The sequence below is a fragment of the Melospiza georgiana genome, chromosome 7, assembly GCF_028018845.1.
Source record: "Melospiza georgiana isolate bMelGeo1 chromosome 7, bMelGeo1.pri, whole genome shotgun sequence".
NCBI classification, from domain to species: domain Eukaryota; kingdom Metazoa; phylum Chordata; class Aves; order Passeriformes; family Passerellidae; genus Melospiza; species Melospiza georgiana.
The window spans coordinates 12,939,352-12,967,109 of record NC_080436.1 but is presented as its reverse complement, the minus strand read 5'-3'; the positions used below and the strand labels follow the sequence as shown (position 1 = coordinate 12,967,109).

At 38.6% G+C, this 27,758-nt stretch overlaps 1 protein-coding gene across 4 annotated transcripts; it reads left to right on the top strand.

Moving 5' to 3' along the window:
* Positions 1–113: 113 nt before the first annotated feature.
* PGAP1 (post-GPI attachment to proteins inositol deacylase 1) lies at positions 114–27,684 on the top strand. Of its 4 annotated transcripts, XM_058027702.1 has the most exons (27): positions 114–266; positions 4,331–4,484; positions 7,114–7,289; positions 7,902–8,073; positions 9,149–9,309; positions 10,870–10,922; positions 11,099–11,165; positions 12,217–12,322; positions 14,064–14,119; positions 14,237–14,320; positions 15,670–15,719; positions 17,250–17,301; positions 17,513–17,590; positions 18,509–18,584; positions 18,857–18,930; positions 19,013–19,064; positions 19,754–19,820; positions 20,684–20,792; positions 21,146–21,184; positions 22,236–22,329; positions 23,011–23,101; positions 23,304–23,501; positions 23,729–23,861; positions 24,267–24,317; positions 25,491–25,714; positions 26,052–26,156; positions 26,989–27,684. In XM_058027702.1, the coding sequence occupies exons 1-27, from the start codon at positions 114–116 to the stop codon at positions 27,125–27,127; spliced, it is 2,814 nt and encodes a 937-aa protein (XP_057883685.1). In that variant the 3' UTR covers positions 27,128–27,684. The 4 variants fall into 4 exon arrangements, with proteins under 4 accessions (XP_057883685.1, XP_057883686.1, XP_057883689.1 ...); XM_058027703.1 differs by lacking the exon at positions 14,064–14,119 and having other exon boundaries at positions 127–266; positions 14,281–14,312; XM_058027706.1 differs by lacking the exon at positions 24,267–24,317 and having other exon boundaries at positions 127–266; positions 25,452–25,714.
* Positions 27,685–27,758: the final 74 nt, after the last annotated feature.

Below are 27,758 nucleotides of genomic sequence, written 5' to 3'. Positions count from 1 at the left end.
AGGCGCCGGCCCGGCCGCCCTCCCGCTCCGCCTCCCGGGCGCGGCGCTCCCGCCCCGCCCCGCCCCGCCGTGCCTGTGTGCGCGGGGAGCAGCGCTCCGCTCCGCGGGGCGCCATGGGGCGGGCGGGCCGCCGGCTGCCCGCGCTGGCAGCGCTCTTCTACGGGGCGCTGGCGGCCCTGGTGCTGCTGGGCGTGCGGGACGTGATGTTCCTCTACGAGGAGAACCGGTGCAGCATGACCTACATGTACGAGTACCCCGAGTACCTGGTGAGTGCGGCGGGGTGTAACAGGTGGGACCTGCCGCTCCCGGGGCGGTGCCGCCCGCCCCGCCGCGGCCGGAGCCCGGAGCCTGAGGCGCCGCTCCCCCGGGCAGGGAGAGCAGCCCCGCACTCGGGGCTCGCCGCCGTGCTGGAGCGGAGGGCGGTAAATGGGGCACGGGCAGCTGGGCCGGAGCGGGGCCGGGCTGGCAGGACGCGCTGCTGTGCCCCCGTCGTGTGGCGGTGCCCCTCGGGGGGACAGGGCGGTGGCAGAGCCGCCCACCTGTAACCCTGCGGGGCGCTTCGTGCTGCCGCCGTGCAAAACCTGCCCGCGGTCCGAGCTGCCGATGCCTGGAGCTCCGAGTGGCTCTGTGAAACCCAGGATGTTGGGTTTCACACGGGTGTTGGCCGAGAAAGGGGCTGGGCCAGCTCCTGTGCCGGCTTTGGCAGTGCCCAGGAGGCCGAGCCTTGCACTTCATGGCCCTTCTCGCGACTTCTTAGTGGGAAGTAACCAGTGTGTCAAAAAAGGGCAGAACTGAGCTTTGACTATTAGCGTATCTCTCAAGGTGGTGAACAGTGGTGCAAAGTCCTCTCGGTAAGCACTTTGGAGGTGGCATGTCCCAAAAGGTACATGGGAGAGCTTGTAAATACCTCTGAGGTCCCTCTTGTTTTGCTAACAGCCTTGTAGAAGTCTCTTTGAAAACCTGGGATCAGTTTGAGAGAATTGATATTTTCCACACACTGTTCTGGTTTAGCGATGGAAGGATGTACATGCATATTTGTAAGTTCGCTGCTAATGCTGCAGCACGCAGTTGTTAGAAAACTATTTCTCTTTTTGGTAGTAGTAAATACTACAGCATTTTCTCTCTTCTTAAAAGCATAACTGGTTGACTTCTGAACATTCATTTTTCATTATGTGAGATCTAATTTACATTGAGAAAAATAGTAATTTATCTAAATAACACAGTTCAGAAGCAGGTTGCAAGCTGGCTTGCACAGTAAAGAAGATGAAAAGCAAAACTTCAGTGTCTAAATTCATAATGAAGCAGAAAGTTAATTTTTTGGGTGTCGTAATCTTTATTTCCTAACCTTGATATAGCCATCTTAGCCTACAAAAGAGGAATTAGGTATGGCTATAGGGATTGTTTTGTCAGTGCTGTAGAACAAATTCGTTTAAGCAGTTATAAGTACTTAAATACTGCACAGCAAGTTTTGAGATCTCCTGGCAGCCAGAACCTACTTCAGCTTCAGTCTGAAGCCAACCAACAGAAAGTTACTGGCAAAACCCTTGTGACGGTATTGGCGGGTGCCTGAAACTCTTGTCTGCCACCACATCTTTTGTGTTTACTCATTATGTAAGGGCTTAAACTCGGGCATCTTTAGGCGGGGTGCAAGGCTTAAAGGTGAGCAGTGGTTCCATGCAGGAGATGCAAGTCACAGCTGGCTGTATTGCCCTCTGGAATTTCTGCTTCCTGTGTAATCACTTTTGCCATGCAGAAAACAGTACTTCGGGCTGGGGGGCAAACTGTGAATTCATTTGGGTTTGCTAAGGTATTGTACTTTACAAGTAGCTTTTTATTATTGGTGCCTGCTGTGTGTGTGGTGCTGCCTTCGCTAGGAAACCCCAGGGTGGGAGTTTCGGTGGGAGGTACCTGCGCTTGCTTCTGGATTGGTGTCACGTTACAAAACAAATAACTGCTTGAGCAATTAAACAAGAAGATTAATTTTTTTTGTGCCCATCAGGGTGAGTTAGCTCCCAGTCAGCCTAGTAATTGATCATTGATCATCTTTTTTTGCATGAGTTTTAGAACTGCATGGTTTGAATTTAACCTGCCCTTGCCCTGTTCAGCTGTACTTGGCAAGAGACTCAGAAGTTAGGAATGAGGAGTTGTTCACATAAACCTAATTTCTTACAGAACCAGGGTGAAAAACCAAGCCTGCACTGACGTTGTAAAAAGCTGCTGTAGCTTGCTACAACTGATTGCATAAGCAATGTCTTGGGAATTCACAGTTTAAACCCACTGTCATGGAACATCAATGTCTCTTTTCCTTTGGAGTTATACATTGCCACTTTGTTATAATATTTAAAAACTGTGATTTACCAAAAAATCCCCCAACCCCCCGGTATTTTGACAGTACAATTCTCATGGGTTGTGTGGGTTTTTGTGTTTGACAATGCCCCAAGGAAGAACAGCATGGTAATTTTATGTTCCGTAAAAGTTTTTGAAAAGACAATGAACCGGGAAGTTTCTGTGGATGAACAGTTGATTTGATCTGTCAGGAAGTCATATAAGCACATCTTGCTGACACTCTGAGTTTAGTAATGGGAACTGCTGAAGGTTTTTTTCACATAATTTTGAAAGCCTCTCCAAAAGGAGCAGCAGAAAGGAACGAGAATGGGACAGTGAGGTGAGTGAAGCTGGAAAGGCAGGATGATGAAGAAAGGGAAAAGATCAAAGGATGATCTGAAGATAAGCCCTGAATGAAGCTTAAATTTTCTTCTTCTCAGTGAAAGAATTTAACTCAAAGTCTCACACTGTGTTAATGAATCAAGATATTAAAAAAATGTAAATAATATGCACACATAGATACATCTCATAGAATAGATATTTTTAATCTATATTAATAAAAAACATCATTTAAATAGTTTACAAATAACCAATATACCAAAACTTTTGAAGGCCAAGGTGGGAGAAAACAGTCATTAGCTGAGCAGAGAGAGACAAGAACAGGGGAAGGGAAGGAGTGTGGGGGCATCGAATTAAAGCTAAATCACCTTTATGGTAGATGCAGCTGAGAGAAAACAATAAATGATTTGAATTAAAGATGCTTCTATTTCAGTGAAGCAATTGAGAGAGACTCTACAGGAGATTTCTGATACAAAACTGAGTTTAGTCTTGACCTTGTTCTGTAAAAGTGTTTCCTTAAAATAGAAATTACACCTTAATACATGTGTCTTTGTATTATTTTTCTCTCAATTGTTACATAGTTGTAACATAAATAATCAAACACTGGAATGAGTGTATTTGCACTCATAAAAATTTTTAAAATTCTGTATCTTAGAAACTCAGAATTAGAAACCAACCAGCCTCTATGCAGGTGTTAAACCAAGGCAGTAGTAAACAAGAACGCATTTAATTAAGACAGTGGCATATGACTCGAAGAGATTGACTTACTGGTGTGAGATTAATCCTCATCTAGCCCTTGGCATCAGAGAGATTTTGTTCTTTTCTCTTTGGGGATCCTAATCCTGTGAATCAGATGTGTGCTAGGTTAGGGGGTTACTTGTTGTTGGCTGACAGCTGACGTGGACGTTAGGCCTTGAGCTGTTCCAGAGCCAGGCACTTTGTCAGACCACAGACCCAGCTCTGGAGAGGAAACAGAAAAGGCCTCAGGGGACCAGGGGTTTGTTTTTCCTGCTGAGCTCTTTCAGGTGGTAACTGCTGTTGGTTAAACTCCACTGCAGGTGACATCTCTGTAAAACCAGCTGAGAGAATTCCCACCAGAGCTGCAGTTACCCTGAGCTAGCAGGTGGTACCCACATCCCACTGCTCTCCAGGTGTGACTCTTGGATCCTTGTGCTGGGATCCATGGCCTTGGGAAGGGTTCCAGAGCCATTCCAGTGCAGCAGGAATAGTTAGCATCACTCTTGTGCCCCAGTTTCTGCTCTCAGCTGCTCCTCTCCTGGGAGAATTGCTGGGGTTTTGACATGCCTTTTTTTTTTCTTTCCCCCACCTGTGTTATAAGGCTGGATTTACTTTAGGAATGTGCAGCTTTGGTAGATACATAATTGCATTCATTTGTAGTTTGTTTCAAAGCTAATTGTTTAGAGTAACTGGAGCCATTCATTATGCCCAATAATACTTATTAAACAGTTTGTTTGATAGTACATTTTGAATTAGTTTTTCATTCTGTATTCTTTAGACTGTAAAGAATATTTTTATGGCTGATTTCTTCAGCCATAAAAATAAAATCAGATGTGCCAGATGATTTAAATGGCTGGATAGCCACTGTATTTTCCTGTTTGTAACTCTATAAATAAGGTCCTTGTTTTCTTTTTAACTTTTGCAATAGAAAATAAAATTACCCAAGAAAACAGCCAGACGATACCCAGCATATGAGCTGTATCTCTATGGGGAAGGGAACTATGCTGAAGAAAACAAAAATCTCCTATTGACAGGAATTCCAGTTCTCTTTCTGCCTGGGAATGCTGGCAGTTACAAACAAGGTAAGTGTTTAGCTGAGTTATAGCTTTGATACAAAAAAGCTCTCAGATTTGTGCATTTGGTAGTTTTCTGTTTGAAATAATATCAGACAGAGTCATAATGGTTGATCATATTAGTCTGTTTAATTCCAAACAGTCAAGTTCCATGTTTTTTGTTTGAAATCAGAGGAATGGCTAAGCTGTAATATTTCTCTGGAGCAGCAAGGCTTTTGAAAGCCACAAACAGTACAGTTTATGCAGTTTATGCTCTGGCAGCACTGCACCCTTGCTGTACTTCTGATTGCAAACATCTAGTTGGTTTTGCTTTGAACAATGTTTAGTGCAGTTAGTGCCAAATAAAACATGACCTGAATTTGATTAGGAGAAACTGAACCATCTGTTGTCTGTGATGTAAAGGAATTACATGCTATAGAAATTCATCTAAGCTTGCCCTCTAGTTTCATTATTCCCTACATCTTTATATTGTGCTGTTTTTTCCTTAACATTGGCTTCCCACTTTACACACAACCTCTTTTGTTTTCCCTGTTACATTTCTAGACTCCAAATGAAAAGCAGTAATAATTTTAAAGCATTTTTATTTTTCTGAATACCAAAGCTAATGGTACATGAAGTTTTGTGTTTCAATGTTTACTTTGGTACTTGCTATTCCTTCCAGTCTGGGTTTGTCAGACTGTTATTTTTGTTCCCTAAAATGTGCTTTGAAACAGTAAATAACACTCTCATGGTGTTAGAAAATGGATGTGTGTGGGGGGGAAAACCAGCATGGTCTGAGCCCTGATTTCTTACTGTGATAATTTTTCCTTATATTAGCACTAAACTTGATGATTAAATTACCTGATTTCAGAGAACCTTTAGAGAGCTGGAGTTTTTTGATAATGTACTTGCTTAGCTTATAACAGTGTAAAATATTTTACCAATTAGTACTTTCAGAAAAGCCATAGAGACTTCCAGGCACAATAGCATCCAAAGAAGATTACAAACATAATGATTATGAGAGGTGCCATATGGACTTTAGTGATTGTGCATCAAATATTGCAAATCTGTGAATTAATGCTGTCTCTAAACACAGGGCAGTACATCACTATGCAGGAAATAGAATGGTACTCTCAGGGCATTTTAGGAATCAAAAGGAAATATCTGAAAAACAAACTTATTAGGTGAGTAGAAGTACTACATGCTATAGGAACAATAAATATTTTAGTAATGTTCTTTTTGGAATGGATTTAGGGAGACTGACAATACATCATCTGTGCATTTTGGAAAACTTTTGTTAAAATTACTTCATATTAATTCTTACTTTGTTCAGAATTTATTGTGAGATGACACAGTTTTATTTTGATGCCTAGAAGAGCAGAGAACGTGTTGCTATTGTAATTTTCTTCGTTGTTTAAAATACATTCATATTTGTTAAACAATGAAGACAGGGGCTGCTGCTGCCTTTCCTGGCCTTGTTATCTTCATAGAACCATTTAGGTTGGAAAGGGCCTTTAACATCATGGAATGCCAGCATTAATCCAGCCAAGCCCACCTCTAAGCCATGTCCCTGAGTGCCACATCTGCACAGGTTTTGAATGACTCCAGGGATGGCAACTCCACCTTGGGCAGCAATGTCTGACCACCCTTTTGGGGAAGAAACATTTCTGAGGATCCAGTATAAATGTCCCCTGGTGCAACTTGAGGCCATTTCCTCTTGTCCTTTCACTTGAAAGAAGAGGCTCACCCACAACCCACCTTCAGGAGTTTTTCACGTGGTTACAGGCATTTTTGAAATATTAATTCATCATCTTTCATGGGCACTAAAATGAAATTTGTAAAATGTACAAAATTCAGACTTTGAGTAAAAGACAATCTGAGAAGGAGGGTTCTGCTGTTCTTTCAACCTGTACTCTAGGAGAATCTTGTTCTTGTGTGCTGGATTTGGGCAGACCTTTGTTACCATCATTTGTTATTTTATATAGGCACTTTTGGGACTTTCTCTCTTATTTTTTACTACCATGCCTTGTTATTTGCAGCTGTTATTGTTCCCATCCTACATTGTCTCCATGGAAACTTGGGGACAATTCTGCACACAAAAGGCTGAATTGAACAGTAGCCAGGGTTAGACAGGGAAGACAGGTCAGAAGCAAGACCTTGCAAAGTGAACATTTTCTCACTCGAGGTTTTAGGTGGACAAGTGTCCTTTAGGATTTGGTTTTGCAGTCCCCCATACTTATCTTAGTGGTGTTTGGGAATATTTTCTTAGATGATGGACTTCAAAGGAGTTTTCTTCTTGATGGCCTTGAAAGGAGTTTTAGGAAATCCTAGCAGTAGCACTGCCTCTACAGTTGGAATCAAGGATGCCTTCTTTTCTTGCCTTCTTTTCACTAAGAAGGTGCAAATGAGATGAGAAAAGCAGCCCTAAGGTGGAGCAACATGATCCTTGTATAAATTTGTTCCTGACATAAAATACCTCTGTTGTCAGCAGTAAGCTGAAAAGAAATTGTTTGGTTTAGAATGTCTTTTATAAATGACTTGAGGTGAACAATGGATTTAATGTATTTGTTTCCTAATTGATTATGTATTTCAGTGTTTTTCTGCTAAAGTGCTGCTAAGCAATGACTGTTGGACTAATTGCTGTGATTTCTTTTTCTAGTACGTTCTCTTGGCTCCATTGCACTTAGAAAAGCAGAAGATGTTGACTTCAAGTATCATTTTAATTTCTTCAGTGTCAACTTTAATGAGGAGTTGGTTGCATTGTATGGTGGCAGCCTGCAACGACAGACCAAGTTTGTGCATGAGTGCATCAAAGTAATCCTTAAGCTGTACAAGGTAAGTAGTGCCACGTGCTGAGTAGTGCACTTCCCTTTGGGAATGGAATTCTGGGCTGCCCTTCCTGCTGCAAAACTGAGGAGTGAGGAGTAGGGGAGGGAGACTTTTTGAAGGTGATAATAATGCAATAGAGAATTACTTTAACGCATTTTTAGTATGTGACAATCCCAGAGTTTTGAGGAGGTTCTGTGTTGTGTTTCCAAATAAGTACTTCTGTGCACAATGGATGTCTTTTTCTAGTAGAGATGTAAATATTTGTAGTTTACTAAAATATTCATATAGCATTGCCTTACATCAAGTTTTCTCTGGGAAAGTTCTTTGATGTTCTGTGTTCCTAAAAACTTCAGAAATTAAAATCAGCTTAAGTTTACTAAGCTTACACAGGCTACACAGTATTTCCTTTTGAGCTGGATAATTCATATTAAGCACATTTTCATGAGATAGCCAGTACATTTTTATTGAATTTGTAAGCTTGTTAAGTTGATGCTAATTCATGTTGTCCTTGAAGAGCATAAGTTAATTGGAGTGGGGGGGAATCTACAGCTGATAAGAAAATAAGAACAGTTCAATGTCAGATCTGTTTCTGATGTGTCTGATTGCTCTTTGCTGAAGGATCAGGAATTTGCCCCGAGCAGTGTGGCAATAGTTGGGCATTCCATGGGTGGTCTTGTTGCAAGGGCATTGCTCACTCTGAAGAATTTTAAGCCTGAACTCATAAACCTGCTCATTACACAAGCCACACCTCATGTTGCACCTGTAATGCCTTTGGACAAATATCTTACTGGTGAGTATAGCATTTGTCTAACCACATGGTATTTATTTATTGATCCTCTCAAGCTGTGGTGGGGAGATTGTTGCTAATCAACAGCAACATGTGCTGCTTTATTTAGTGTAATCAATCTGTTCCTTTGTTACTCAGGTAGTTGAGGGTGCCAGGATGCTAAGAGAAAGTCAAGTGTGATATAGAATGGATTATGTGGACTTGAGTTCCTGTGTAATGCCTGGAGCTCTCAATAATCTGTAATTTAATAAGTTGCAGGGCATGTTACTAAATTTGTAAGCTTTCCAGTGAATGATGTATTTTCTTTCTCTTTTTTCTCCTCTTTTGAAACTTGACCTCTGTAATCACCTTTATCTTTATTGGATGAGATAGTGTTAGTTCTGTAAAAGGTGATAAATTTAATGATTTTCGTACCCAAAGGTTGTACAAGTGAGACTATAAATATAGATGTAATTACATATTTTAAATATTTACAAAAAAGATCATATCTTCTCTCACCTAAATAAGTGTGGCATAAAAATGAAGTATAATCATTACACATGTACTATACACTTCCTGAAAAGCTAGATTTGATTAAACTATACTGATTAAATATGTGTTTTGTGGTATTTGTGCTGCTACATGGAGATACTGAGGGAATTGGTGAAGGAAAGGGAACAGACATTAATTTTCATTGTTCTCTGTGACACCCAAGAGGAATGAATTATCTTTAGCTGCTGCATTTGATTTATTGTGCTTGTATTAATTCTCCATCCTACAATTGATTTCAGAGCAATGTTTAATCCTTACTGACTGTTTCTGGACTTCAAGTAAATCTGTGTCTGTCCTTCAATCCTGTGGATTGCTACTCTAACAATATATGTGCTCAGCTGATAAAGAAAATGTATCTTTCCTAACTGCTACCTCTTTGGGTTAAAACAATAATTTTCCTCTCTTACATGAATCAAAAGTGATAATCAGAGCTCAAATGTCTCCTAGGGGGCTTACAGAAACTCTTAGTTAATGTTTATATAGCTCTTTTTTTTTATATCAAATAGCCTTATGGGAAAATGATGATTGATTTTAATATATTTTATAGATTTTTACACAGCTGTAAACAATCATTGGATTCTAAAGGCCCAAGATTTAAGAAATTTAACTACCCTTTCTGTGGCGGGAGGATTCAGAGATTACCAAGTTCGTTCAGGACTGGCTTTTCTACCAAGATTGAGTCAACATGACAGTGCCTTATCTGTTGTGGTAAAAAAGCAAACTGTTTTTTTTTTGGTTTTGCATGGAACTGTGTTAGATAGTTATTAATGTAGTGCATGTATCAGTGCTATATGGGCAGCATAGTGTCAATAAATGTGAAAATACTGCATGTTCAAACACTAGATGGATGCTGTATGGTTATAAAATCAAGTTGATGTAGTCTAAATGAGCCATTCACTGGAGGAATATGTGTGGCACTGATTGGAATCATCTATCACTGATAGTGTTTCTTCTTACCACCTGCTTGCACTTCTTCAGTTCCAGAACTCAGGTTTTATTTCCCTGTGTTTTTGCAAGAGATGTGTATGTGGAGAAAGGCGAATGTGTAGTATAGAAGTAGAATGTTCTGTTATAAAAGAGAACTCTGGCATAGCACCTCCTTTTTGTATTTGTTGTTTTTCAAAGAATTTAGGAATTTAAAGGATGTAGAGGATCATCAAGTCAAATTTTCTGCTTTTTGAGGCATCTATGCTTTCAAAATTAATCAAGGGTCATCAGGAAGTAGTTAGGTTTGTTGTTCCATCCTCTCTCCATCAACTTGTTCCCTACATGGACAATGGAGAAGCTGGAAAACACAAGGAAGAGGAAAACTTGTCATTTCCAACTTCCATTTACTGCAGAAGCCAGTTTTTAAATGCCTTTCTTCTGACATCTGCTTAAAATGCTATTTGAAAAAGCTGTCATTCCCTTGGTGTTTACCTCCCTGTGTGTTGTACAGAAAGCTGTCTATAAATAGGCTCAGCTCAGATCCTGCTAGGCTAAGAGGATTAACTCTGCATTCCCTTTGTCCTAGTAACCCTTCTCTGCATCTGCTCTACTTTCATTTCTCTTGAGTGTTGGGGACCAGAATTTTGCATGAGATTTCCTGAGTAGTGGTACCAGTTCCTCCTGGTTTTTGTTTGGTTTGTTTTGGAGGTTATGTTGTGGTTGCTATAGTTCAGTTTGTTTTTTTCTTCCCAATGATGAATTAATAGTTCAATTAATTTGATTCATGTTGAGCAATAGGTTGATGAGCTCCATTTGTGGGAGGTTTTTTAGAAAGTGTTAGTTCCTAAAAAGTAATACATGAAATCCATTTAAAGCAAGTAACAGCTTCAGACTGACCAGCCTTTCTTTGTGGTGCTCTGATGGTTCTTGCTGTTGAGGACGCCCTTGGTTTCTCAAGAACAGCTTTCATTGGCATGCTGCTATTCTCATGTGCCAGGATCGGGTATTAAAATAGTAAGATTAGTCATAGAAGCAGTCTTTGAAGAAATTTTTGGTAAGTTTCCTCCTCTCCATTTTCTGCCCTTTCACCCCTGGTCTCTGCTATCTAACACAGATAGTTTTGTAATTTTGTTTTATCATTTCCATCTTGCACGTGCCTCAGTGCTTGCAAGATGGGTGACTGAAGAAGTCATTCTGCTGCACCCTAAGCTCTGAAACTCTTAAGATAAGGGCTGTTCTTTTTAATAATTGTGCAAATATGTTTAAATGAGGGGAAAATTTTCCATATAATTTTAGAATTGAGTACTAACAAAAGCTTAATGGTTTTCTTCCCCTGAACAGAGCTCAGCTGTGCCTAGAGCTTGGGCCTCAACTGACCATCTCTCCATAGTGTGGTAAGAGAATGGAACAAAGGTTCATTGACTCACTGTGCATAGCTCTCTTCTCCACTGTTAGAACTTTCTACCATAATTTACCTTCACTTTATTATTATGGTGAAGTCTCTTCTGACCAATTTTAACACCCTGGATCTTTCCTTTCTAGATTTAATTTTCCTTATTCTGTCTTCTAGGTGCAAAGAACTGATCCTGGCTACCATTAGAGCTTTTTTTGATCTCATAGATGAAAACACAAGGCAGGTCTGTATATGTGATCTCTGTATATTTACCCATCACACTTTCTTCTTCCATCCCAGAATGTTTAATCAGGAGAGATATCCCCCTGTTTCACAGAAAGCTCTTTCTTGATTATTCTAAGTCATGCTGAGAAGTTCCCATTTTGTACCAGTCGCTGAGAAATCCCTTTGTGTTGTTTAACCAAAGAGTCAGAAATAAGGTGTTAGCTCAGTTTTCATTATTGACTACTTGAAGCTTTATAGCTGAGCTGTGGGCTGAACATTTCTTCCACAAAGCAGCAGGTTCAGTTGACCTTGCACCAGGATAAATAAATTTTGTTGGATTTGTAGCTGTGAATTTGACCTCTAATATGTACATAAGAGCAGAGCCCAAGACACAGAAGAGGAAGGATTTAGGTGTTCCTTCTGAGGCTGTTTGGGACAGACTCCTCTAGTTTTTCATGTGTACTTATTTTATTGTGTGATTTTGAGAGTCAAAAAGAGCAGTACAGTTGTTCTGCAGCACTGGCTGTGCTAGAGAGTAAAACTTTTCAGAAATCAGTTGAAGTGGCCACAGTTTTGGAAAGTGGAATAGATAAAAATTAGTCCTGGAAGGGTTATTTGGAAAAAGCAAAACCAAACCAATCAAAAAACCAAAAATCCCGGCCAAAATCCAAACAAAAGTGAATCCCAGTGTGGCAGTACAGCTGGATATGAGAGCTCAGATTAGCCTAAGTGTGAGAATTTTTCTTAAGCTCTGGCCTGAGTTTCATTTCAGGAAGAATGCATGTGTGCCTATAAAGAAAGTTCAATGGAATGGTTTCCTGGGTTATGAGTAGGTGAGAATATAAAACTCCTGAAAGTTTTGGCTGTGCTCAATAATGTGTAGATTTTCTGTATTGCAGTGATTGACTGTTGGTGGCACTTCAGAGTATTGAATTCAGAAGAGAAGGGGCTCAATGACTTCTAACAATCTCTGCTGCCTTCCCCCCACAAAACTGCATTGCTGGCTGTGATCATGAGGTGATCTTAAATCACACACATTGGTAAAAATTGATAATGTGCTTTTGTTTTAGATAACTGAGGATCCAAAGAAGAGAATGTCTGTATTGAATCACCACTTTGTGAGACACCCTGCAAAGATGTATGAGGAAAATCCTGAAGCTTTTACACACCTCACAGGTGAGCAGCAGTTTTCTTTATAATAGGGTTCAGTGACACTGCTTTGTTAATGGTTAATCTTCTCATTAACAGTTTCAGAATACACTTTATCCTCCTTCAGGCAAACTAAAATAATATACAGGTTATAGGCCTAAGCAATCTGTGTTTATTTGGTTTTGGTATTAAATTGGTTAATAGGGATAGGTGCAAAAATCTGTCACTTTTCTATGGCTCAGACTCTGAGGAGTCATATTTACACCAGGTTGTCCAGTAGGAGATCTCAGAAACTGGGAATTGCTGGATGTCAGAAGAGCAGTCTTATCTGCAGTGGTTGCAAGAGGGATTGGAGGGGGGTTGCAGAGCCATTCTGGTGATTTTGTTCTGCTCATGGAAATCCTGAACATTCAGACCTGCTCCATCAATCACTTTTCCCCATGACATGGCAGGGTGAAATGAACTGTTCACTGAGGGGTTCCTTCTACAGTTCCTTCCTAAGGATGCAGAGTTAAAAGTGAGAGATTTTGACTACATGGAGTCTTAAGGACTAAACACAACTTTTGTAGAGCAAAGCTTTATTTTGCTGAAGTGGGCTGAACTGTTTTACACAAACCATTTTATTTCAGGAATGTTCTCAGTGTAAGACATTGTAGAAGTACCAATGTAGCTTGTACTTTGCTGTCCAGTTTTGGGCACCCTCTTACATGAAAGCATTTATGCATTGGCATCTCTGAAATGAGTGTGGAGCAAAAGACCACCCAAATGGGCAGTTCCTGAGGCACAGGAAATGGGGGAAGGAGGCTGAGTGAACTGAGGAATTTCACCCTGAAGAAAATGCTGAGGGGGATCATGTTGCTGTTTTCAACTTCCTAATGAAGAATTGGAGAGAAGATGGAGTTAGATTTTTGTCAGAGGTTTACAGTGATAGCACAATTAGAAAGCAGAAGGTTTCTACAATTAGGCAGTAGAAATCGTGTTGTAACAAAAGATGTTCTAATTAGGTATTAGGAAAAAATATTTCACCAGGAAGGTAGTGAAACACTAGGACAGGTGCCCAGAGAGGTTGTGAAATTGATATTTTGGGAGGGTTGCCTTTTTTGGGTCAGTTTTTAGCAATAAGAAAAATTTCTTTTAAATTGAATTTCATGTTTCTGTCTTCCTATTCATGGTGACCTCTTGACATTTAGCTGAATTTCTGTCATGAATTTGTTACTCTCCTTAAATGGAAGAAAGATACAACCTCTTTGCATGACAATTGGCATTGTTTGTACTCTGAGCTCTTCATTATTGCCTTACTCTTTTCCCTAGGCATATCTTTAAACTGCTCCTGTTTTTTTTGTGTTACTCACTTTGCTGATGTTCTTCTGCACAAGTTTCTGTATTAGCTTTCTGAAATGCTGACAGGGACAAAGATTGGGGCTGTTCCTAATGTTGCCTCATCATTAATCACTCACCCTGTAATTACACGAATATAATTTGGTTTATTTGTTTTGTTGCCTTTATTTTGTTTCAAGATCCATGGGGTTTTTATTTTGCCATTAGTATTTATTAACAGGATCCTAGGGCTTTATTGTTTCCTGTGTAACTGATGATAACTGTTGCATGTAATTGTAAGCAGTAGCAATCCTCAGTGTTGATTAAAGCACAAAGGGTTTATATCCATATATAGATAGGAAATAAGACCTTGGTGATCAGTAAAATACCAGGTTTTGGATGAAAGGATAATTGTTCCTGCAGTGCAGCATACTGAAATATTTATTTTTAGGAGCTTTCAATTGGATTACAGTCAAAGCCTCAAAATGGACTTACTCAGTTTACAATGTAAGTAATATTTTTCCCCATTGTGTGTTTATATTTTTGTTTGGTTGTTCTGTTGGGGCAGGGGGTTGTGGTTTTTTATTTTAATAATGAGCTTTTGGTTTTGGGTTTTTTTTTTAGGATTCTGATGGAAAATATTTCTCATTTCCTCTTGCAAGCCACAGAAAATCATACAGTCATGTTTACTGTGAAAATAGTATGTTGGTGAGAAAATACTTCTTTAATGTCTGGCATTTGTTTATAAAGATGTGATTTTTAATTTCCATTTGCTGCAGTCCTAAGACAATTAATGAGCAGCTGTTGAAATTGCTGCCATCCATTTGCAATCACAGCCTAATGCATGTCAGAGGCACTGCCTGTTTTAGCATGTCCCACTTAGTATTCAAGATCTGAAACCTTCAGTGCCACCTGAACCTCAGATGTTTTCTTTCCAACTCTCCTGGTTAGCTCTAATTACTGTGTCCTTTGATTTAGTGCAGTTCTGTATCAATGGTTTTGAAGGAAGAAGTCATTTTTAGTGCTGCTGTGTTTTTGCCATACTTCTAATTTGGGAAAGCTGTTTGTAGGTTTGCTTTCCCATAATAAAATTTAGGTGAGCCTGAAAGGCTGCAGAGATCTTTCACTAAGCAAAGAAAGTGAATGGAAGACAGATGAGGAGACAGCACCATCTCAGTTGTCTCCTATGAAGAGGAAACACCATAATGTGCATTTCTTGTATTTTTAGCTTGAGACACAGATATTCAGCCAAATTTTTTTTCAGTTACTTATACAAGAATGAATTTAATCTCTTGGCAAACTGAAGATGGATAAATACACTTTTCAGAATCACATATTTACATTAGTGGCAAGAAAATTGAGATGCTTTCCTGTTTCATCCTGCCTGTCCCTGTTGCCACTCCTCCCCTTGCAAAGATGGCATTCATACCACCACTGTGAACAGCAGTTGTGTGTGCTTGGTGCTTTTGTAACTTTCTCAGTGGCACCTTCAGTGTTTGCATGTATGTTGTGACCTTTGCTGTGCTTTGATGGGATAACTTTTCCCTTGTTATGGTGTATGAAACACAGGCCCAGCACAGCTTGAGAGGGGGAGGGTGGTACAAAACAAATGTCTGAGAGCTGCATCATGGTGCTGTTGCTTCAGAACACTTAAATTCTCAAGGGATGGAGCAGTAGAACATTAAATATCTAAAGTATTCCTCTACTGCTTAAAAGAGTACCTTGAGATGTTCCTTTTAGTTAGAAGAGATTAAACATCGTATGTAAGATGGATATTTTTAAAAGAGAATTTATGAAAGCTTGTTTGCTTAACTTTGTATTTACTCATATAAAGGGTGGCAAATTGAAGTTGTGTAAAATGGTTCCTAGAAACCCCCACCATTCACTCTGAAGCTTCACCTTTCTGTCCTTGCAATTATAATTGCAAGATTGATATCAGTCCTTTAATTATCATCAGTTTTAACCCTTGCATTGTTTGAAGTAATCAGTATTTTGAATATATTTATAAATGCAATCACACCTAGGTAATGGAGTATTTTATGGTATTGACTTTACAGGACACAAGTAGCTGGATTTATGGCTGCATGAACACTAATTCATCAATGTGGTGAGTATGAACAATTCCTGTCTTTTATTCAAATGGGTTTTGTGAGGCTGTGTTTGAATTTAAAGTGTATAAATTATCCTTGGTAGGAAGGGATTGGGAAGTAAAATCATTATTGTAAATAATTCATGCTTTCTATATCACCAGGAAAACAGGAAAGAATAGCTTTTCTTAAAATAGGTGATATTCCTCTTCAGGGAGCTGTGCTTTTGACCTTCATGGCAAGAGCTGGAGAGGGACCTTCCACAAGGGCATGAGGTGGCAGAACAGGGGGTAGTGGCTTTAAACTGGCCGGGCAGGTTTAGGTTGGATATTGGGGAGAAGTTGTTCACTGTGAGGGTGTGAGGCACTGGAGCAGCTACCCCATCAAGGCTGTGGATGTCCCACCCCTGGAGATGTTCCAGGCCAGGCTGGATGGGGTCCTGAGTCACCTGGTCTGGTGCAGGGTGTCCCTGTCCATGGCAGAGCTGTTGGAACTAGATGGGTTTTAATCTCCTTTTCAACCCATTCTGTCATTCTGTTTCTTTAGACCCCTGTGACAAAGACATCAAATGTCACACAGAGCCTTCAGAAGAGTGGAGTAAAGCATCTCTTTCTTTCTGATTTTAAATGTGCTACTGTCATATGAAAAGTATTTAGAAGGACGCGTGGTTTAGTGGTTGTATTTTATGACAGTAGTTACAAAATAGATTTAAAACATTGTCTTAGCTTAAATTTGTAAAATAGACTCAAAGTAAATTCATTCTACCCTTCAAATAAGGGAAACCTTCCAGGCAAAATTGAACAAGCAAAATTTTTATCTGTTCTGGGGTCACTGAGGTGTACAGGCAGTCTTGCCTCCAGCAGATAGTCAAATGCCACAGTTACTTTTTCCTGATCCAAGAAGTTGGCTATGACTCCTTTGTAGAACCTTTGATCAGCATGAAGTGATGAAGTTACTCGTTCAGGACTGCTACTTAAACCTCATCTCACAATTGTGGGTTGGCTGTGGACTGTCCTGAGGTCATGAACACTGTTTAGAGAAACAGCAGTATTCTGGTAATCAAAAAACCTGGTGACCAAATGGATGTGTTGCAGTTCAGTGTGTGAACACATTTTAGAACTGCTACAAACTCTTTAACAGCTAACAACATTTTTTATTTATATTCTCTATTTTAGGTATTTCCATAGAAAAATCTGTGCTTTTGATGTTTAACAGATGCTAATAAAACTGCATAATATTTCAATGCTAGTACAGTTTTAGCTGATGAAAAGCTTTCTCTTTGTGTCTGAGCTGCCTGGCTAATACATGCTGCAGGTTTTCTGTATGAGAGAGTTGGAGATTTGCTTGGCTTGGTTTTGCACAAATAAGATTTGCACTATCTGAAATTACTGCAGTTTGATAAATTACTGTGGTAGCAGTGCAGCCAAATTTCTTCTCAATTTAAAATGTTAATTCAGAGAGAGAGAGAAGCTGGTTTATTAATCCACTGCCATAATGCTGGGCCTGCATAATGAATATGCTCATCCTTTAATGTGCATGGATTTTTACAGCCTGGAAGCTGCTGATTTATCCTGGAGAGCTGAGTTACTTCCAACCACCAAGGTAAGTGTGGACCTAACTTGTAGGAGGGAGAGGTGTTTCAGGAGGTCGTTGCAAGTCATAGAGGAAGGAGCTGTTCTGTTTGGAGCATTGGGACAGATTGCATTCCACAGGAGAGGGTACAAGAGGTCAGCAACTGGGAACTGGCAAGGGTGTGTTCATTAATGGCTTTGCTACTTCCTTCTTTCTTTTTCTTTCTTCCTTTCTTTTTAAGGTTGTAATGCTGAAACTCCTGGACTATCCTTCTTTGTCCCACATTGTCATTCAGGTACCACCTGCAGTTGGCAATAAGGTAAAAAAAAACACATTCAGAAATTGCTTACTTGGTGTATTCATAACTTTCAGGGGCTATGACAGGAGGAAAAGGAAGCATATTTAATATGTGCTGAGTTACTTTGAGAAGCCATAGACCCACAGTGTAGTGTGGTTTGAAAGTAGCTTCTGTAAGCTCAGAAACACTGATAAAATACCAAACAATAAGGCATGAACAGCACTTGAAACATGTACAGGGCCATGGCTCTCAAATCAGTTCTTAGAGCTCCTGTTGGAGATTCTAATGGTAATCTTCCTTGTTCTTCTTAATCCTCTGATTGTTTTCCTGAATGTTCATACCTTTGAACAGTCACTTCTCTTACCCAGCTTAGCAGAGATTACAGAAAATGGAAGGCAGCACACCTGGGTTCTGGGAAGCATAGGTCAGATAGCTCTGCAAGTTCTTAAACCACGAATGATGTAGTAGCCTGAGTTGTGCAGAGTTTACCAGTTTGACTCTCACAAATGAGATGGATATCTTTGCAGCAAGAGCTCTCAGGATCCCAGTAAGAGGACATTTGGAGGCTTGGTGTGTTACCCATGTGGGTCTGGCAGACCTTTCCAGTTAGTCCTGGAAATGGCAGAGTACTGAATTGGAATTTCCAGTAAGATGGATCAGAGCTGACATTGCTTTCTGTGACACAAATACAGTCTCTGAGTCTGTGGTATATTAATCCATGAGCCAATAAGTCATTCACAGCACAAGTGTGTGATGTTCTTCTTTGAGTGTATCTTCAGATAGTTGTGACAGAGGCATCTTGCAGTGAAATTAGCAATGCACAATGTTCAATAAGCAAAGATAGAGGAGACATCACTTGGGAAACGTAATTTGGCAAGTACAAAGGCTTTCTAGTTTTGTGCTTTGGTTTAGATCTGTTTTTAATATCCTCAATTGCAGTATACTTTGGGCTGTGAATTCTTCAAAGAGGATTCCAGAACAGTCCAGCTCCCTGTAACACACATTTTTTCATTTGGTAAGTATAGCATATTGCTTTTGGAAAAAATGGAAAACTAATATAACTAACCTTTGGATAATAAATTTGCCTAAAAATATCAGGTCAGGAGGTTTTTGGGGGTTGCTTTTCACTGAAGCTAACACTGCTTTTGTTAACAACAAAGAAATAAGAAATGTGGGGGTTTAACAGATATGAAAGTATGTAATTCTCCTGGAAAAGAAATAATCTGAATATGTAGTGACTTCTCAGATAATTGTATCTAATAAGTGAAAATATTGTATCCTTTCCAGGGTTTTCTTCAAGCAAAATTCTCTTAAATTCAACTGGATTACTTTACAATGTACAGCTCCAGCACTTCAGCCAGGTAAGAATTCTACTAAAGTTTTTAAGGTAATGTAACCACTGTTTGGAGAAAAGTGAGTGAATTCTATTTTTTTGTGTTCTAGATATATCAAGCTTTCAAAATTTATATAGACAGTCACTGCCAGTCACTCAAAGGTAAATAGAAGTCTTCTAAAGTACAAATTTATAAAACAAATTGTTGAAAATTTGTAGGAGCTAAAGTGTTCTCATGCAATAGAGTTTAGCAGTGCTGCTATGTGTCTGTGTTCAAATGTGTCTGTTGATATCTCTCACTTCCCTCTTTAAGAAGGATGGATCAACAAAAATGAGGAATTAGGATTTTAATGTTTGTTTTTCTTATTTCCTAGCAAAGGGAAGTTGAATTTCCATTTCAGTTTCAAGATTCTGCCTTATATTGAAAGTGTTTCTTGAGAAAAGCATATTTGCCTAGGATTTTTACAAATGTGAATGTTGAGCTGCATAAGCTTAAACAGGATGTGTTGCTAAAGGACCCTGTTTCAAAAAAAAAAAAGTGATGAATTTCATTAGACTGAGGTTTTGTTTCATATTGTAAAGCAGAACTCTTCTCAAAACTGTTCTTCTTTTAAACATTGATGTCTCACTGTCTTTTTCTGTAACAGCCTGAGTTTAACCATGTCATTTTTGTTTGCTGCTGACTGCTCTGATCTGCATTGCAGTGTCAATGGCAATGTAACTGCAAGCCCAGAGATTCTGTGTAGTGATCTGTGTGCCACCTTTGTTTTACTGGCCCTGGAGTTTTTAGAGACAGTTGCCACATGTTGTTCTTAGTTAAGTTTATATTTTTTAATGCTGTTCCATTTCAGAAAGAAAACCAAGTGTTTACAGACTTCATATCCCCTGGTCATATGAAGACTCAATAACTGTAGCAAAGTAAGGACTTTAACAATTAATGACTTCTTGATATGTTTTTAAAGAATATTTGCATCCTGTTGTGGTAGTATTTCTGATGTGAGACAGTTTCTCCAGTCTTAAGTGTTTGGCTTCTGCATCTTTTCCTCATTTACCTTTCTGCCCTTGTTGACACAGTTGTTTTGACTTTTCCTAGAATAAGGATACCTACTAATTGTTTGCTTAATAGTTCTCACTAATTTTCTTGTAAAAGAAGTCAGATATGCTGGTCTGAAATTCTCAGGATTATCATTGACCTTCTCATGAGTGGAAAACAGTGGCTGCTCTGAATGCTGGCTTCCTCCTGGAAGCCAGGGTTTGGATTACAGCAGCCCTATGTTTGCTTCAGCAGCATAGTCCTGACAAAATCAAATTCTTACAGCTTGAAATATATTTGTCACTTATGAAGTTGAACACTTGACTTAGTTTTACATGGTAGGAAAACTGTATTTCTAGTTTATTTTAGAAGTCTTAAGGATACCTCACAATTCCCAGCTCCCTGTGTTTTCCAGCAGCATAATACTTTCAGGAAACTGAATTATATTCCTGAGGATATGTTCTGTCCCTTCCTGGCACTCAGCATACTTGCATGCTCTATGTGTTCCCTAAACTTGTCTGCTTTCCTTAGTGCCAAGTCCCAGGATAGTTCAGAGGAGAGGGAACTGAGGATGTTACACAGTTCTTTGTGACAGGATGAACAAGTTCCTTACACCATTTTGCTCACAGCTTGAGGTGACACTTGGTGTGGTAGATCTGATTTATGTGCACTTGTTGAGGACTGAGACACCTTTGGTTTTTCTGTTTGGTCATAAGGACAGCAGTGACCATGTAAGTTGCTGTTTCAGAGTTCCATCTCTTGCTGAGATTTCTGCCAAACTGCACATTGCTCAGCCCCACAGTGACAGCAGCCTTCCAGAGTTAAACATCTATTCTTCCCCAGACTGTCAGTATGAAGTGAGTAAAACAGTTTTATTTTATAGCTAGTTTGCATTGCTGGATAATTTTTGCATAATTCAGTCTTTTAAAACATAGCTAATTAATCTAAATAAATACTAAGCAAATCTAAAGGTGGGCTGTTTGGCCTTTTTCAAATGTAGTGTGTGTTACAAGTATTTTGCAACAGCTGGGTTAGTACTGAAAGTTGGACTCTAAAACTTTAAAGCATTTGCTTTTAATTGTCAATATTAAGGTGTTGCACATTTTAGCTGCAGGATTTCTGTATTCTAGAACTTAAATTTGCTTCTTAAAAATTGAAGTATTTTGTACTTATGCTTACCACTGTATGAAACAATATGTTTTTTTTCAAGGTAATTCTGAAGACATCACTTCTACAGGTTCTTGGGCAAGTAAGAAAACCTAATACTAAATTGGTTTTTCTATGTCAGTAGCATCTATAAAAATTTTTGCTTCCTCCCTTCCTGACTATGGCACTTCAGGTTCCTTCTCAATGCCAAGAGGAGCACTATTCAGTGATCATTTTGCAGCCTTTTCCCTTGGCAAGGATCCCTCCTGGATGAATGTCAGGCCCTGGTCCTTAGAGGAGCAGAAAAGCTCTCTAGCTCTAAAGAGCTGCTGTAAATGTGCAGTATCTGGCTTTGTGGTGAGCTCAATATCTGTAGGTCACTTTAACTTTCTAGCCTGATGAGTCAGTGGTGTTAGAACTTTAAAATACATTTGGCATCAATTAAGTTGGGGGAAAAAGTCTAAGTAGGTCCTTATGTTCCTTTTCAACAAATCTTCTGTGGTTATCAATGAAGAATACATTTCGACATGGGGATCAGTAAAAATAGACTGGCCATCTGCAGCTCTCTGCAGCTAAAGAGTGATTAATTTGCAAGCACCTAAGTGTAGTGCTGGAATAAAACTGGCAAGGTTCCCTACATGAACTTATGCATTCAGAGCAAGGATTTTTCATTTTGTTGTTATTTTACAACATTTATAGGGTTTATAGGCTATTGGTTATTAATCATTACTTGAGAGAGTGGAAGCCAATTCATATTGCTTCCAAAAGTTCCTTGCCTAAAAGCATATATAACTATATGCAGATTTTGCTTGAAAAGTGGCCTTTAAATTGTTTTAAATTTACTTTACTGAAATGTAATACTTGATTTTTTTTATACTTGTCTTGACTGGGGAAAAAACCCCAGTTTTTCTAATTTGATCATTTATCCAAACCTGTTTCATTAACTGCTTATGAGAGATTCTAATATTTCCCACCTATAACATTAATTGTTATTAGAGATTATCAAATATGCATTTAAATGAGAAGCTGGATCTTTTAAGAAAGATTTTCTAATCTCATTATCATTCTGGCTTCATGATAATATTTGTGTATGTGTTTTTAAAATATATTTTTATAGATAGAAATGAAGTTATCCCTTTATCCTTGTCTTTCAGATAGTAAGGTTCCATGCTGGTGCTTTTCCAGTCTATATTGTTTCTAATATTCTTCTTACTTATGGAGGACAACTGAGCACATTGAGATCAACAGGTAGCTTTCTAAAAACCTATATATTTTTCTCTGTCACAAGTATATTTAGGGAAATTGTTTATTGAATTTACTGATGAAAGACTAGCTGAATGTGAATTTTTTAAGCTAAATATCATTCAACTTACAGAAATATTTGGGTCCATGCTCTTCTTTTTAATTTTTTTCTTGACTGGTAGTTCTTCAAGGCTGTGTTGTAGCAAAATATTTCTTTATTATTTTAAATTGCAGTGAAATATCGGTGTTGCACAGTAGTTTAGAACTATCAGAAATCTACCTAAAATACATGTAAAAGTTAGAAATACATTTGTTAATGTTCAGAAAACACTATTTCTTGGAGGAAGATGAGATTTGCATTACAGCTTTGGTATGCTGTCATGTCTTCAGCCAAAATGCATTTTTATTAAAATTCAGGAGGTGTTTGTTACAAGCTCCACAGTGTCTCTAGAAGCTCATGTGCCATATTACCTTAACATGGGTACCACATTATTACCTTAATGTGGGTGACCCAGTGCAGAAAGGGCTTGGTGGCAAAGTATGCAGCCTTGCAGTACTCTTACAAGGCATGGTTATCTTGTTTTCAAGTCAACTCTCATTGTGAGAATTTATATTTTGTTGTGGATGATGTTTGTTGAAGTTCATGACGTGGCAGTAACTGCAGATGCTCTCTGTTCTTGATCCTAGGCCAGTGTTCAGACTTCTCCCTCCAACTAGTTAGGACAGCAAAGCCCTACAAAGTAGAACCTCTTATAAGCATTGTTGTGTTTCTGCAGGGGTGAGTTTGCATCATTTATTTGTTTCAAACAGAAGTTTCAGTAAAACTGTTGCTAGGGAGGACTGTTATTTTATCTGTAGTCACTGTAAACACCTGACTGTTATTTTGCTTGAAAGACTGTAATAGAAGGAATAGTTGATAGATATCTAACTGTCAGAGCAATTGGAAGTGATAAATAATACTGCTTTCATGTTTTTGGCAGGTTTAACTGGTTTAGAGAGATCTGGGAGTCACTGTCACTGCCAGAGGTGGATGCTGCTGTACTGAGTAGTCAGGATGCATGGTTCCCCCTTGTGTCCCTGATTCTATTTCTTTTTGGGACAGGCATTGCCTACTGGAGTGGAGTATTTTTCTCTACATCTCTGAGACTCTTCTCTTCATTATGGTTAACTCTGATTAGGTAAAACATCTTGATGCTATATAATTATGCCCTTCTAGATGACTTTGACCCTGACAATTATTTTTTTGTTTGTTTGCTTTGGTGTGAATGCTTGGGCAAGATTGAATTCTGGGCAGATTGAATTTATACATGATTTTATACATCTGGGTTTGAAAACAAGCATAAATTGATGTCTGAGAAGAAGTACAACAGGAGTTTTGTTTCTGGTTTGTTTTTTTTTTTTTTAGACCTCCTGAACTTCAGAAAGATAAGTTGATTACACCCAGCAGACTTTGTGGGATGATATCTCTTGCTTTGGTTAGCTGGACCACTTGTGGTGCATTTGCTGTGCTCATTATTTATCTCCAATACTTGTTCAAGGTACTGAAAGGCTAAACATTTTGTATATGTAACTGAATTGAAAATTTTAGGTGCTTTGAATTAACCCCAGGTTAAAAGCAGAAATCCAGATTACCCTTTTTCATACATAAAGAAATGTTATTATTCTCATACTTGAAACAGATATTTCTAATTTATCACTGTCATAATCCTATAATCTGTAGAATTTTTTTCTTCTTTTGTTAATGCTTCTTACAAAGAAATGCATGGTCTGACATGCCCACTACAACAATGCAGAAAATTGAAAATTTTAACTTCTAGCTGGCAATACTATAAGAACAAAGACTAGTAGCTCTCTTGAAGAGTAAGGAGTTCTCAGTTTCTTTTCCTGTACTACAACTTTTGTGTGAAGAATCCTTACTAAACAAGCAACTGCTTGTCTTCCAGGTTGTAAAACTGCATGTAACTGTAAGAGCAGAGCAAAACATGCACAACAGGGTGAGTCTGTTTCCTGCTTCTGTTCCAAACTCTGGCCAAAATTTGTCTGGCAGACTTCTGCCTTGGTACCCTTAGGTTGTGCTGCAGTGACTGGGTAGGTGCAGTTCACTTGCTGCATGTGTAGTGTGAAAGAACAGGCAGGCAGGCCATGAGCAGCCTGCTCCATCACACATGACTGCTGTTTGAAGTTTCTGCAATGTGAAATTCTCATCTAAGAAGAAAACTCTGTCTCTGAATACACACAGATTAACAGGATTTGTCTAAATTTTGGTATTTGATTATGCATGGGTTATCTTTAAAAAAAAATAAATTCTAGGTAATAATGTATACTGCAGGTAAAACTGCTTTTTCTAGAGAGGCATTGTGTGGAGTTCAAGGTATTTTAGTCCAGAGATGACAAAAAAGATGTGTTAGATGAATATGGACTGAGACTGATGTAAACAGGGAGCTGCTAAAAACACAGTGAGGAAGTGTTGGGCTCCAAGTCCATGTGAACTTTATTTTCTGGATTACTTTAAAGTATAGGATCAAAGATGTAAGCAGGTGTGGATAACAGCATATGATAAGTACCTGCTCTTTTTTGCAAACATAGAACAAAGTCTGACAGAAAAAGTTGTTGAAAGTTTCCTTTGGGTTTCTTTGAGTGGGTTTTTCATGCGTTTAGTTGAAAATCCTCTCCTTTCATCTCTATATAATATTTTGTTTCATTTGTGGGGGTTGCTGTCACTGGAAGTTAGTATCTGCCAACTCATTCATTTATCTTTGCTTTTTATTCCTACAGGTAATATTTTACTCCCAGTTGCATTACTTCCTATATCTTTCCTGTGAATGATCATCTGTGATTTTTCACCCCCATGCTTTATTGCTCCTTTTATTTTGTTCTTCCCCCTTCCAGGAACTGCTTTTCATTTCATTGGTGTCAGGGCATTTACAGTCTCCATTCTTTTCTTCCATAGACATATAAACTATTAGTGTATGAGAAATTTCTGGTTAAATTTAGATACTTTAAAATTGGACTTTACTTTTGGTGGCTTTTTGAGGCACAAATTGCAGATTTTCTTCCTAAATCACAGCTGGTGTGATACTGTTAGGATATTTTTCCCTTCCTCTTTCCCCAGCATGAGTTCTTACAAGCCTGTGCACATCTTTGTGACTTCTGTCTTTCATTTCCAGGATTCAGGCCACTCAAAAGAAACTTCACAGAACTCCAGTACACACACAGTCAAAGCCCAGAGTTCAGTGGACAGCATTCCAGAAGCAACACAGTCTCCCTCCAACAGTGAAACATCTGCTGAAGCTGCTAACAGTCTTAAGATGCACACTACAGTCCTTAATTTATTCACGTGGATTGTGCTGCTCAACTTGCCATCTTTAATTTATTGGTTAAAAAACCTCAGGTACGTTCTTAAATGGACACAGAGGTGGAAGAAAGTTACAGGAACTTTTGAAGATAATAAAAATTATAAATGTTTGGTTCTTTACATTAGTTACCTTACAGTTGTAAAGAGTACTGTTAATTATTATTGTTTTCTTTATCGTGTCTGGTTTGTATTGTGGTGTAAATAGGTGTTAAGTGAATCAGTGACATGTTGAACAAAGTAATGTTTCAGAAGGGGTTTAAAATCAGGCTAGGATGCCATATTGATTTCATGTATATTTTTTGTCATCAGCACATGGATATTATTTGGCAGCCTAGTTTAGAAGTGATGTGCTTTTTAAACCATTTCTTTGCAGGTACAATGTTAGGCTTGATCCTGATCCCTGTAGAACCACAGCTATTATCCTTGTATGCATCTTAGAAATCCTCATGAATTCAAGTACTTCTGAAGTGAAATCAAGGTACTGTAGCCCAATCTCTAGTTTTGCTTTCCTGCTTCTTTGTGAATTACCATTTGTGTGGTAAAACTTAATTTATGTATTTATGTTGTAATTGTTCAGCCTCTGTAGAGATTCATGAACTCATATGGTTAAATCTAAAAGATGAACTAAAATGTGTGTGAAGTACCTCCAGTTCAGCTAAGTGGAAAAAATCCCCTGTATTTGCCACATGGAAATAAATGAAGAATGTGCTGTCTAAGCAATTGGCTGCATAATAACTTCTTGAAATGTGACTTTTTAACTCACAATTCATTGAATCCTTTCAAGTGTCACAGAATCCAAATATGTTGAGCAATTATTGTCAGACAGTTACAAGGAAAAGGGAATTCTACAGGATTATAGTTATGTTCCTGTAGCTCCGCTTATGGGAATAGAAATAGAATGTGTTCTCTACTGGATTAAGAAGTTCTGGGAATTTGGTTTTGCTGACAGAATATTTCTTGTTGAGATATGAAATTAGTTAATGTCTCATGAATGACAATCGATAATAACAAATGTCATTTATCCTCTTGACCAGTACCTATTATCTCAAGTGATCGAAACCATTGTCTTCTTATGTTACAGAGAACAAATTTCTTAATTATTATAGTTTTAATGACATTAACCTTTTTGAATAATATCTCTTGCTTATGCATCAATTTTTCTGGCACATTAGACCTAGTTGTTCAGTTTTAAAGATTAACAAAGCCTTGAAATAGAAATTATTTTGCAAAGGAAAATTATATATGGCATTTGCATACTTTCTGCATATGTGGCTACAAAATTATAATCTTTTTCCTTTCTATTCTTACAGTAAACTCTTGAAGATTGCAGCCAAAGTTCCACTCCCTTTGTCTGTTGCAATGCTGGCCTTCGGACGAATGCATTTATACAGAGTCCCACACTTTGTAACCTTTTCTCTTCTTCTACACGTGCTGTGCTGTTTTGTGTAATGTTCATTCTATATAGGACAATGCACCCCAGAAACTTAACTCTGGAGATGGGAAAAATTGCAACACAGAAATGCCTAAATTAATATGATCAGTAGTTTACATTTTGTGGGAAAGAGGACAGAACTGTGAATACTTTACAGAAAATTTATGGTTTTATTCATGTTGCTTAGAAAACCTTTCCTGGTGTTTATTTCATGTCTCTGAAAATGGAGTGATTTAACTGTGTATAAGCACATGACTCATATCAGTGCAACATCTCAATACTCTGCCTTGTAGACACTTTGGTATTTCACTGTACTGCTTTGTGGAAACACCTTTTTTACTCACTGTGCCATGCAGTGTCTGTGTTCTGAACTTGCATCTCTTGCAGGTCTAAAGTATGCTGGTTAAAACTCAATACATTTCAAGCACACTGTGACTATCACAAAAACCACACAGCCAAGTATACTTTGAATGATTTTATGTTACATTCAAAAGCTGCCACATTTGTGTCTAGACAAACTAGAATGTACTGCTTATATAGAACTGTTATTTCTATCAAATCATTTGTTCAATCAGTGTGAGTTGAACATTTGTGAGATTATTGCAAGTCTTACACATTTTACTTTTTGTGAGAGTGAGAAGACAACAG